At 45.8% G+C, this 13,426-nt stretch overlaps 1 protein-coding gene across 9 annotated transcripts in view; it reads right to left on the reverse strand.

Moving 5' to 3' along the window:
- pnpla7a (patatin-like phospholipase domain containing 7a) overlaps positions 1–13,426 on the reverse strand; it is an 81,688-nt gene that overhangs the window by 24,004 nt on the left and 44,258 nt on the right. For all 9 annotated transcript variants that reach the window (XM_067972860.1, XM_067972864.1, XM_067972862.1 and 6 more), the window contains 3 exons: positions 8,174–8,333; positions 3,252–3,332; positions 1,467–1,595 (listed from right to left, as the gene is read on the reverse strand). In XM_067972860.1, the coding sequence (XP_067828961.1) occupies positions 1,467–1,595; positions 3,252–3,332; positions 8,174–8,333 (370 nt within the window). The remainder of the gene's footprint in view (positions 1–1,466; positions 1,596–3,251; positions 3,333–8,173; positions 8,334–13,426) is intronic.

Genomic DNA, 13,426 nt, shown 5'->3' on the forward strand with positions numbered 1-13,426 from the left:
GAAACCATCACAGATGTGGATCAATGCCAGGTCATTCACTCAAATGCCTTCGAGCTCGCCTGTGCTGCCCTCTTGCTTCCTCATGTTAAGGCGAGAGTCAAAGACACAGCATCACTGCCTTATTAGGCCACAGGTGGTACCACAGCTGTTGCCAACAGGCTCTTTCTTTGTGATTAAGCAAGAAAATACTGCGCAGGTCCCAGGAGTCACTAAACTGTAAGTGTAATGCCAAAACCATAGGGGGCAACTTTAACCTATCCCGACATCTGGAAACTGACGAGATCGGGGGCAATGCTGGTTTTACACTGCACCTGATTTTGCTCTCTATTAAAGTCAGTGGATTGTAATATTGGGCGGGGTGTGAAACCAGCATTCCACTCGATCCCGTGGGATTCCTGCCCGGCCAGTTAGGTTAAAATTATCCCCTATATGTAACTAACATTTCCACAAGTCAGTTATGAAAGGAAGGGCACGTTTCTAATCTGGTTGAGAAATTTGAATTCAACATATTCAGTTTAGTAAACTAGAGAGACACATTGTCAACAAAAGTGAAATGGCCTCCTCCACTGCACAGCATGTAATTTTATCCCCCATTATTGCTGAAATGGCCTCCTCCACTGTACAGCATATGATTTTATGCACCATTATTGCTGAAATGGTCTTCCATTATCATCTTCTCCAGCATCAACATTATTTAAACTACAACTCACCCAAAACTCTACTGCTCACGTCCCACCCTGCATTCCCTGTCATCACATCCCAGTCACACCAAATCTCCGTTGGCTCCCTATCCTGCAGCCCCTCCTCTCTCTGTTCCACCTTCTGTTGGCAGTGCCATCACCTGTCTCATCGCCACACTCTGCAACCCACTCTCTAAACCCCTCCGTCTCGTTACCTCTCTCCTTCCCCACCCCACCTCCCCTGCCCCCAAAAGCTTTGATCATCGCCCCTCATTCTCCCACCACTGCTCAGTGCCCGGTTTCACCTCTGTACCGCAATTTGGGATAGTTTATTACATTAAATGCCCTTTATAAATGTAAATTGTTGTAATGGCTCAGAATACTTGGCTTTGATTTGGTGAAGTTTTGAATTCCCTAGATGTGAACAACCAGAGTATGGACTTAACATAGAAACAATAGAAAATAGGAGCAGGAGTAGGCCATTCAGACTTCGAGCCTGCTCCGCCATTCAATATGATCATGGCTGAACCTCTATCTCAATACCATATTCCCGCTCTCTCCTCATACCCCTTGATGCCTTGACAGTAATATTAAAGTTCAGGGCTGATTAAAGAGTTTGTACCCAGTTTTCTAGACGAGTATGAAACATATGCTGTCTATTCTTACACAGCAGGCACTGGCCTCACCTTTTGAAGTATACTATGTTTAGTGAGGGTGTGTGTACATATGTACACATACACGCATGTGTGTGTGCATGTTTGGGGTCTGTTCAGCAAATGCTCTCACCTGCACCACTCTAACCAGACTTTCAGGATACTTCTCGAAAATTGTCTGAAAAGCCTCCACTGGCAAGCAAAGTACTGTCGATACTTCTGCAGCTCGAGCTGACACTGTTTTGTATGGCCGCTGGTGACCCTGGAACAATTAGAAAGCAGCCAGAATTATTACCTTGACCCGACGCACGGTCCTTCCACAGAGAATAAGCCTCTGCAAGTCAAGCCAATCTTCAACCCAAACCTGAGCATATGTACTACCGGGGAGTGAAGACGTATCTGAACACAGATTTCAGCCACAATCGTTTTGCCAGGTAGCTATCCATAGATGGATTTCACTGGATGATGCTGCATTTGCCGAGTTTAAGGGCTTATTTTTAGAAATAGACATTAGTTAATAAAACGCACACTAATGCTTGTAAGTAGCTTGCACAAATTCTGAATATTCTTACATATCAGAATAATGATCTGCATAAATGTTGCTAAAAGTTCCCTGAAGCAGCTTTATAGACTTGCCAGAGCAAGTGACCCTGTAACAGTGCTGTGTATAACTGCCCAAAACATTTGGAGCTCAATAAATTCTGCTGCTAATATATGGGGGCAGATTTTGGGAACAATCGGGGAATTGCGCTGATTAGATTACACTTCAAGTTTCCACTAAAATTCATAACCACAAACATAAAATCTTCCATGAGCCAGTGCAATCGGGCAGCGTAATAGAACATAATTATTTCTTTCCATTAAAAAGTTTTCCTTGATGTATTTAAGAGTGGTAACCTGGTGCAGTTTTAATAATACAGCTGAAAATGGGTTTCTCACCAAAAATAAGCATTTTTAATAAGGGTGCCCAGTCCTCCACCTGTGAGTAACCTGATTTCAAATCACTGAAAATGACGAAAACTATACTGAACCATTTAACAGTTTCATTGGTGTACACTAGCCACTTTAAGCAAATTAAACATTTTTTGATATGGAAAATTTTTAAAATGAGCCTCTCGTGCCTGTGCACCTCAGAAAATGAGCTCAGATTGAGGAGCCTTCCCGAAACAGTATAATCGGCAGAATCTCGCAATCTTGACCTGGGGGCGTGGCCAGTTTGTGGGCGGAGCCTGATTCGGGCCAATTGAATCTTGAACCAGCGTAAAAGATCGTGTAAAACACGTGAGTAAGTGGTTTTGGGCGCAACTCACTCACATTTAAAATTCCCCGATCTTTTGCGCTGGTTTAGCCGATTCCCCCCCAGATTGCACTGATATTACCGGCAGAAACTCAACCCCATAATCTCTCATTAACAATCTTAACAGACATCTCTCTCTGTTTTCCTTTAACCTGCACAAGAGAAAAAGGTATTTTAAGATTTTTTTTTCCTTATTTTCTTTCCTCATGGAAGCAACTTGCTCTGAAGTACAATTACACACGCACTCAGTCCACACACACACACACACACACACACACACACACACACACACACACACACACACACACACACGGCTTGTGGCCTATCAGATAAGCCTGATCCTGTCCCCACCTGGCACGTACAGTTCCAGCAAGAGTTATCAGACAGTGATCAGGAGCAGGAAGCCTGAAGCAATTTCTTCGCTTTCTAGTCCGGGACAACTGAGGAAACTGTAGAAATCAACCACCCCTCCCCAACACAGATTTCTGCTCTGACTGAAACCAGTTAGGTCACTAGATACCAAGAATCGGGCCTGGGATGTTCCTGGTCTAAATAACTGACCGTTGGACCACGCACTCCATTTTAACAAATCTGAAAACATGTTGAAAAGCGATCACTTACGGTAATAACGTCAAGAATGCTGAGCAAACTGTGCACACTATCGCCGGGGAAGACTTCCTTAACAACACTCTCCTTTCCTTCCTGCAGGAAGAACACAAATGCAGTTGTGGTATCGAAACGAGCATGTTTACAGCAACCTCATTCACCACAGAATAGTGGGAATGGAGGCTCCGACTCTATTCCCACAGTCAGATCCCAAACCACAGCAAACGTCTACAAACACCTATAAGGTGAATCACCTTTAGTATCGTGTCACCACCCTTAACGTCACAGAACTTTACCAAAATGCCATAATTTGGAGGAGACTAACATACTTCGAATGGACCCGCAGGATTTCTAAGCAGGAAATAACACTGGCGAGCAAAATAAAGGAAAATCCTAAGATGTTTTATAAGTATATTAAGGGTAAGAGGATGACTAGGGAAAAAATAGGGCCCATTAGGGACAAAAATGACAATCTGTGTGTGGAGCCAGCAGATGTAGGAGGGGTTCTAAATGAATTTTTTGCATCTGTTTTCACTATGGAGAAGGACGATGTAGACATAGAAATACGGCAGGGGGACTGTGATATACTCGAACATATTAACATCGAGCGGGAGGAGGTATTGGCGGTTTTAGCAGGCCTAAAAATGGATAAATCCACAGGCCCGGACGAAATGTATCCCAGGCTACTGTGTGAGGCAAAGGAGGAGATTGCGGGGGCTCTAACACATATATTCAGAACCTCTCTGGCCACAGGGGATGTGCCAGAGGACTGGAGAACCGCTAATGTAGTACCATTATTCAAGAAGGGGAGTAGGGAAAAACCGGGGAACTACAGGCCAGTGAGCCTAACATCAGTGGTAGGAAAATTATTGGAAAAAATTCTGAAGGACAAAATTAGTCTCCACTTGGAGAAGCAAGGATTAATCAGGGATAGTCAACATGGCTTTGTCAAGGGAAGATCATGTCTGACTAATTTGATTGAATTTTTTGAGGGGGTGACTAGGCGTGTGGATGAGGGTAACGCAGTGGATGTGGTATACATGGATTTCAGTAAGGCCTTCGATAAAGTCCCCCACAGGAGACTGGTCAAGAAGGTACGAGCCCATGGAATCCAGGGTGCCTTGGCACTTTGGATACAAAACTGGCTTAGTGGCAGAAGGCAGAGGGTGATGGTCGAAGGTTGTTTTTGTGACTGGAAGCCTGTGGCCAGTGGGGTACCACAGGGATCGGTGCTGGGTCCCTTGCTGTTTGTGGTCTACATTAATGACTTGGATATGAATGTAAAAGGTATGATCAGTAAGTTCGCTGATGATACAAAGATTGGTAGGGTGGTAAATAGCGAGGAGGATAGCCTCAGTCTGCAGGACGATATAGATGGGTTGGTCAGATGGGCGGAACAGTGGCAAATGGAATTTAACCCGGAAAAGTGCGAGGTGATGCACTTTGGAGGGACTAACAAGGCAAGGGAATACACAATGAATGGGAGGACCCTAGGCAAGACAGAGGGTCAGAGGGATCTTGGTGTGCAAGTTCACAGATCCCTGAAGGCGGCGGAACAGGTAGATAAGGTGGTAAAGAAGGCATATGGGATACTTGCCTTTATTAGCCGAGGCATAGAATATAAGAGCAAGGAGGTTGTGATGGAGCTGTATTAAACACTGGTTAGGCCACAGCTGGAGTACTGTGTGCAGTTCTGGTCGCCACACTACAGGAAGGATGTGATCGCTTTGGAGAGGGTGCAGAGGAGATTCACCAGGATGTTACCAGGGCTGGAGCGCTTCAGCTATGAAGAGAGACTGGGAAGATTGGGTTTGTTTTCCTTGGAGCAGAGGAGGCTGAGGGGGGACATGATTGAGGTATACAAAATTATGAGGGGCACAGATAGGATGGATACTAAGGAGCTTTTTCCCTTCGTTGAGGGTTCTATAACAAGGGGACATAGATTCAAGGTAAAAGGCGGGAGGTTTAGAGGGGATTTGAGAAAGAACTTTTTCACCCAGAGGGTGGTTGGAGTCTGGAACTCACTGTCTGAAAGGGTTGTGGAGGCAGGAACCCTCACAACATTCAAGAAGCATTTGGATGAGCACTTGAAATGCCATAGCATACAAGGCTACGGACCAAATGCTGGAATATGGGATTAGAGTAGACAGGGCTGATGGCCGGCGCGGACACGATGGGCCGAAGGGCCTCTATCCGTGCTGTATAACTCTATGACTCTATGACTGAAAGTGACCCCTTATTCAAATTTTAAGGCTAATTTTTTTTTTAAAAACACTGAATACTGTGCAGAAAGACAGGCCTTTGGATAAAATCTTTCCTTCAGTTCTGCATTGCAACTAAGAATATTTTACAAAGATAAAGAATCCCCATTAGTGAAGTGTGTTATATGATCTTTCATGGACTCAATCTGTTCTTCTACCTCCATTAGAATCATAGGATGTTCCAGAACAGAAATGGGCTATTCCACCCAGTGAAATATACTTATTCTGTACCTTTGCAATCTCTCTCTTTTTTAAAAAAAAATCCCACTGTTGCTCTACAGTCCTGCGTATTAAATTCTCCTTCCACCTCACCTCAGCTAACTCACTCCTCATCTTTCCATAATCTGCCACAATCCAATCTGATGCTCTAGTTCCAGTGGTCCTCGCCCGCGCTCCTCGCCCACACCTGATCCCCGCCCCCAGGTCCTCGCCCGCGCTCCTCGCCCACACCCCATTCCCGCCCCCGGTCCTCGCCCGCGCTCCTCGCCCACACCCCATTCCCGCCCCCGGTCCTCGCCCGCGCTCCTCGCCCACACCCCATTCCCGCCCCCGGTCCTCGCCTGCTCTCCTCGCCCACATCCGATCCCCGCCCACCGGTCCTCGCCTGCGCTCCTCGCCCACACCCGATCCCCGCCCCCAGCCCACCGGTCCTCGCCTGCGCTCCTCGCCCACACCCCATCCGCGCCCCCAGCCCACCGGTCCTCGCCCGCGCTCCTCGCCCACACCCCATCCCCGCCCCCAGCCCACCGGTCCTTGCCTCCTCGCCTCCTCCCCCCAGTTTTCAATTCAAACAATTTCACTACTGCAAAATTCAATGAAAAATGGGTGTTATGAATAATCTGATGACATCCTCTCCAGATCAAATTAAGTTTGTTAGTGTTTTCTACTGAATTGGCACAAAAGCTTTGAAATTGATGGATGGAAAATCCTGCAGAGATCTTTTCCAGGAATGCGAATCTGTAAGATTGGCCCTTTAAACTTTTAGGTAAAGCTTACGACTATAGTTAGAGAAATGGCGATAGAAATGAAAGATGGATAGAAACAAGAATTAGAACAGGAGAACAGAATGACCTTTGATGAAGTGCATGGCTTCATCAGTTTCTACAGGTTCTCCTGCTGGAGTCACGGATGTGGTTCCCTGACCAAGAGACCAGGCTCCTGGGTCAGACAGCGGAGCCAGCCGAACATTACACACCCTCACAACAGAGGAGTGGGTGGGAAAGCAAACATCCCACACCCGTCAAAAGGTGGGTGATTTATCGAACTGGGTGATCAGCTGACACTGCGAGCCCGGCAAGTAATGGGGGGGGGGGGCAATTCTCAGGGCACTAAACAATGTGGAATAGAGAGCAAACATCTACCAGTCCAAGGGGGATCACAGAGCGTAGTCATGGAGATAGATTTGCCATGATACACGAGATTGTTGAGGGCTATGGGTCAACACCTACGGTGCAGTGCCTGATTACCATGAAAGAGCAGAAAACAGAAGGCCGAGTAATGCAAGGTGTAGACTGATATTGGTATGTCCAGACCTGGTGCGGGCAATCAGGTCCTCAAGGTCGAGTGGCTACAGTCATGGTATTTTGGGTGTGAAAAATATGCCTTTGGCCAAAGTGCGATTAGACGGGAGAGAATGGTAGGGGTCTTTGCAACGTTTCACTACAATACAGTATAGGGTGTGGTAGTGCAGTGGTTTATAGTGTTGGACTAGCAACCCAGAGGTTAACGAGTTCAGGTCTCACCAGGGCAAACTGAAACTGAACTAGTGAATCTGGTAATTTGTCGTCTGGCACCAAAAATAAACCGTGAAAGGTGTAAAAACCCAACTGGTTCGTTAATGTCCTTCAGGAAAGGGAAGGGACTGCCTCCACCCACTCAGGCCTACACGTTCAATCCCACACTACCCTGCTGACTTTTAATATCCTCTGACATGACCTAGTAAGGTATAAAAACAATCACTATTTAGACGGCCCACCAACAAGTTCTGTGAACAATCAGGGAGGATTACTAAATGTGGCCTTGTCAGCATCGCACATAACCCAAGAATAATAATAATAAATATTTAAATGTTGATGCCTGTACAAACGGATGCAGTGAATACTGGTGGGCGTGTGGGGGTAGGAGACACACTGTAGCAAATCCAAGCGCAGCAGACGGGGTGGAGAAATAACTAGTCGCACACAAAGTCACTCAGGATGGGGTTGGCCAGGGGAGCTTGAGCTGAGTGGAACCGGTGGTGAATCAGCAGGCTGACCTTGCACTGGAGACCATGAGCAGGGAATACTGACCTCACATCGCAGTCCAAGCCCACAGGGTCATCCTGTCACAAGGGCGAGTCATTGGTTCATCAATGGCACTTGACACAACCCAGTACCAGGCCAAAATCACACTTTGCCCACAATGAGGTAGCTTTATGCAAGAGTGACGGAGGCTACATAAATGGAGCAGTTATCAAAAGCAGATTGGTGAAGGGAACTATCCCAAAAACATTTTATAATATGTAGGATTGGCACAATTCAGTAGAATACAGTTTGACACATTTCATTTGTATTGAATCAATGAGCGCATTTAAAATAGACTACAATGCAAACCAATTTAATTAAGAATTGACGGAAATCTTAAAAGGAACACATTTCTTAGCCTATTAGTCTGTGCCTTTATTCAGATCGAACTTACGGCTCCCATCAGGCTGAGCTCCAGCTTGCCATCCTGTACCACGTAGATGCTGTTGTCCGCTTGTCCCAGTCGGAAGACATATTCCCCCTGCTGGAACTGCTGGAAGACCATGTGTTTACACAGCTCCAGAAACAGAGGCTTCTCAAAATGGCCCAGAACTCTGCAGGGGAGAAGATTAAATAGAAAAACAAGAAATATCAACATTTAACTAACATTAGACCAAAATATTACAAGTACAGTATCTGGTCCTGTATCTCAATTTGGAAGTTGCTAGATTTTCTTTGTAAGATATCTAGTCATTTGCTGAATAAAGGCATTCTTATTGTTGATCAGTCCCTTGCCTAATCGAATAAAAATTTAGATTTGGGTATACATTAAAGTTTTACATTCGGGCCTTCAAAGATATGGCTTTCTCTCGCACTCAATTGCACAGCACTTCCCTGTCCCCCAGAAACAGCACGTGTTTCTTACAAGCTCTGCCCTTGCAATCATAATGTGGAGATGCCGGTGATGGACTGGGGTGGACAAATGTAAGGACTCTTACAACACCAGGTTATAGTTCAACAATTTTATTTGAAAATCACAAGCTTTCGGAGGCTTTCTCCTTCGTCAGGTGAGTGACCTGACAAAGGAGAAAGCCTCCGAAAGCTTGTGATTTTCAAATAAAACTGTTGGACTATAACCTGGTGTAAGAGTCCTTACATTCTTCCAATCATAGACATTGCAGCACAGAGTAGCCTGTGCATGTTCCAGCTCTCCAACTGGAGCTATCTACTTGAACCCCATTCCTATGCTCTTGCCCCATTCAGAGGGGTGCCGGGTCAACAATTACCCTCAAATTCCAATGAAGTGCACTCTGAACTTCAGGTAGGCAGGTCCCGTATATCCAGCATCCCTCGAATGATGCAAATATCGTACAGACCTCAATATATTTACGTTCAAACCAGTGGGCCTCCTGTGAAAGTTAGGATGAAGCGAATTTTCCTCAGTGCATTAGTGATGCTGTAGGTACAAGTATGGGGATCTGATGATAGCTCCAGTGAGAAGTGTGCAGCTGAAGGCCTGACTGACGGGGAGCTTTATAAATGGGACAAATCCCATCGAGATGCCACTTAGAGACATGGCAGAAATGGTGATGCTCATACAAGGAGTGCTCGACATGCATAGTAAATTTCATATATTACAGATAGACTAAAGCACAATGAGAAATAGGCAGTAACTACAGAAATCAGACTAATACTATACTACAGACATGGCACAAAACATATTAAATTACCAGTTTGCTCAATAGTTCAGTCCATCAGAACAGCCTTTAGTGGTTTTAGAACATTTGTCCAAATACCTCATATCTAGCTTTAGAAATGTCTCAGGCCTCAGCAAGGTGCCCGAGGTGAACTCCCAAATTATAGTTAAACCTTCATTTTTAAGCACAAATTATCTGATGTTGGAATTGAATATTTAAAAAGGAACAAAACTATTTTGACATGCAGTCTCTAATATTCTAAAATTAAATGTTATAAACATAAAGCAGGATGTATATATGCTACAAAATCCACAACAGGACAATATCTCAGCCTTTAGCACACCGTGTAAGTACTGCAGATTCAAGTTACCGTCAGTCTGGCCAACCAGATTAGTATAACCTCCTTATGTGTGAGCAATAAAAGATATATACATGGCTGCAGAGCAGGTTTTAACAGTCAGCAGGGCCAGTGGAAAACTGAGGGGGGACTGGGGAAAAAACCTGCAGGACTTTTGCCTCATTTCTCGCAGGCTGTAGTGGACATTCATTGGTAAGCTCTGTCGTTAAATCGGATAGTTAAATTGTTCTGAAATTATTCATTAATTCCCCCTTCTCAATTCAGGGAGCCATTCCTCTCCTCCGACCCCCCCCCCCAGTTTACAGTAGAAACGTTCGCCCGCCCCTCCCCCACCCCGATTTACCCCATCAACACACATGGCTCCTGATCCGGGGGACAGAACTCCGCTGCACGCTATGAGCAGCAGTTCCTGATCTCGCAAAACTATCGCAAGAATTCCCATCCACAGTCCGGTTCCCCAGAGCAAGAGCGACAGGCTGGAGCCATGAGCGGGGGAGATGGGGGAGGGGCAAAGCAGGTGATCTGGGTCTGGGTGAGGGGGAAGGGTTTGCTATTTTCATTAGGCTCAATTCTTAAGGACGCAAAAGTGCAGCCTCGGTTTCCCTGTGGTTCCACTTACCAGTAAAAACTGACCATACTTATACTGATAACACAAGTCATAACCAAACTAGATAGTGAGAAAGGCCAGCAGCAGCCACAAACCAGTGGGTAGCTGGTGTGGTTTGTGAACGCCTTTTAAATAAGAACATAAAAAATGGCAGCAGGAGTAGGCCATACAGCCCCGCGAGCCTACTCCGCCATTCAATCAGATCATGGCTGATATTCAACCTCAACTCCACTTTCCCGCCCGATCCCCACATCCCTTGACTCCAAAAATCTACATCTCAGTCTTGAATATACTCAACGACTGAGCATCCACAGCCCTCTGGGGTAGAGAATTCCAAAGATTCACAACATTCTGAGTGAAGAAATTCCTCCTCATCTCAGTCGTAAGTGACCGAACCCTTATCCTGAGACTCTGCAGCCAGGGGAAACATCCTCTCAGCATCTACCCTGTCAAGCTCTCTCAGAACCTTATAGGTTTCAATGAGATAACACATCATCTCACCACCTTCGTAGTGCTGTTACCCTTACTGGTATTCATTGCTGAATATCGGTTTGAGAACGCCGTACACCCAGAAGATTCCTGCACTGCCTGCCTCTTCCCACCATTTCGGATGGCCACCCACTTGCTATCCTCAACTCTCCGGCTGCGAGGTGACCACCTCTAGGAACGTACGATCCAGGAAACCTTCAGCCTCTGTGGTGCTCTGCAGTGGCTCCAGCAGCCCAACAAGCTCAGAAACCCTCAGCTCAAGTAACTTCCTCCTCGGTTCTCTCACTTTACTGGCTGCTCCTCCTGGCTCAGCAAACAATGCTGGTGCCCACCCTACCCCATTCTCCCTCCCCACTTCCGCCTCAATCTCAACTCCTAGTCCCTTTCTCTTTCCCGAATCGCCTTCTCTTCCCTTTCTCCTCTGCTCTCCGAGACCCTATTCCCCACTGCCCATCTCTTCCTGAGCCCCGATCTCTCATGAGCTCCCATTCCCCATCTCTTCCGCCCTCGATTTCAGAGCCCCCAACCATTTCAGACCCTCTCCAGAATGTTGACACCCACGCTTCCCGACTCTCCAGCCTCCTCCCGGTCCTCGCTCTCCGTGGCGACGATCGGATGACGTCACCAAGCTGGAGGCTTCATGAACAGCTGCCGGTGACGTCATGGAGCAGGGGCGCACTGTGGCGGGAAATTTAATGCGATGATCGGCACGGTAATAATCTCCATAAAAAATTCAATGATCCCAGGGCTGCTGGAAGCAGTGCCCTGGAGACCCAGGCCTCATTCCCGGAGACTACAGGTTATCCCGGGATGGTTGGGGACCCAATGCCCGGTGCAGTTCCCCACCCAGCATCCACAGCAGCAGAGAAACACTCAAGTATTCAATCCCTGAGATCGAGCCTTTTCTCTGCCGCTATGGATGCTGTTTAGAGAGATTCCCATTCCACAAAAGCCATTTCTTTCACCTGCTGCCGTCTTGCGCTGACCTGCGTGTCCCATGTTTTAAGTTGCAAACGGCTGTCCGTAGTTCCTAATTTGCAAGTGTCCGTGGTTTCAATGTGCAGCTTGTATCTATTACAATGTAAGTTATTTGGGACCATCAATAAATGTCCGTTTTTTGCGGGTGTCCGTTTGCACAGGTTTCACAATAGACCACACCAATTTGGTGTCGTTGGCAAATTTTGATATAGTGCTTCCAAATCCCAAGTCCAAATCATTTATGTAAATGGTGAACAACAGTGGCCCCAGCGCCGATCCCTGTGGAACACCACTTCCCACCTTTGGCCAGTCTGACTAACTACCTTTAACCCCTACTCTGTTTCCTGTTCTGCAACCAGCTTGCTATCCATTCTACTTGTCCCAACTCCACATGCTTTGGCCTTAGTCATAAATCTAACATGCAGTACCTTATCGAAAGGCCTTTTGAAAGTCCATGTAGATTCCATCCACTGCATTACCCTTGTCTACTCTGTTATTTCTTCAAAGAAATCAATAAGGTTGGTCAACCGTACATTTTGAAATCCATGCTGTCTAGTCTTCATTATATTCTTGCTTGCTAGATGTTTTTTCTAAATTGAGTAAAGATTCCAGTATCTTTCCTACCACTAACATTCAGCAAACTGGTCCACAGTTCCATGGATTTGCTCATAAATATAGGAACCACATTTGTCTGCCAGTCCTCTGTAGTGCCTTTGCTATCTCTTCCCTGGCTTCTTTTAATATGCACGGATGCAAACTTATCCTCTAAGTTTGTCCACAATCAATTATATCCCCCTTTCTATCTTAAATGTCTTGCCATGCTTTTTGATCTCATTTTCTAATGTCATGTCCAAATTGTTAGTCTCCCTGGTAAATACTGAGGCAAAGCAACTATTCAATATGTTTTGCCATTTCGCTGTCATTACCTGTGACGTTATCTTGTGCATTCCTCAATGGCTCTATCCCTATAATTTTCCTTATGTTATTTACACCTCTAGAACACTTTATTATTTATTTTTATATTCTTTGATAATTTAATTTTGTAGTTCCCCTTTCATGGTATCACAGTAGGAACAGCACAGGAGGAGGCATTCAACATACTGTGCCTGTGCCAGCTCTTTCAAAGAGCTATCCAATTAAAAGTTACTATTGAATCTGCTTCCACCACCCTTTCAGGCAGTGAATTCCAGATCATCACAACTCGCTGCGTAAAAAATGTTTCCTCGTGTCGCCTCTGGCTCTTTTGCCAATCACCTTAAAATCTGTGTCCTCTGGTTACCAACCCTTCTGCCACTGGAAACAGTTTCTCCTTATTACCTTTATCAAAACCATTCGTGATTTTGAACACCTCTATCAAAATCCCCATTAACCTTCTCTGTTCCAACCTTCCTTCACTCAGAGGGTTGTGAATTTTTGGAATTCTCGACCCCAGAGGGCTGTGGATGCTCATTGAGTACATTCAAGGCTGAGATCGATAGATTTTTGGACTCTAAGGGATATGGGGATTGGGCGGGAAAGTGGAGTTGAGTTGGAAGATCAGCCATGACTTTACTGAATGGCGGAGCAGGCTCGAGAGGT

Source organism: Heptranchias perlo, chromosome 37, assembly GCF_035084215.1.
Source record: "Heptranchias perlo isolate sHepPer1 chromosome 37, sHepPer1.hap1, whole genome shotgun sequence".
Lineage (NCBI taxonomy): Eukaryota > Metazoa > Chordata > Chondrichthyes > Hexanchiformes > Hexanchidae > Heptranchias > Heptranchias perlo.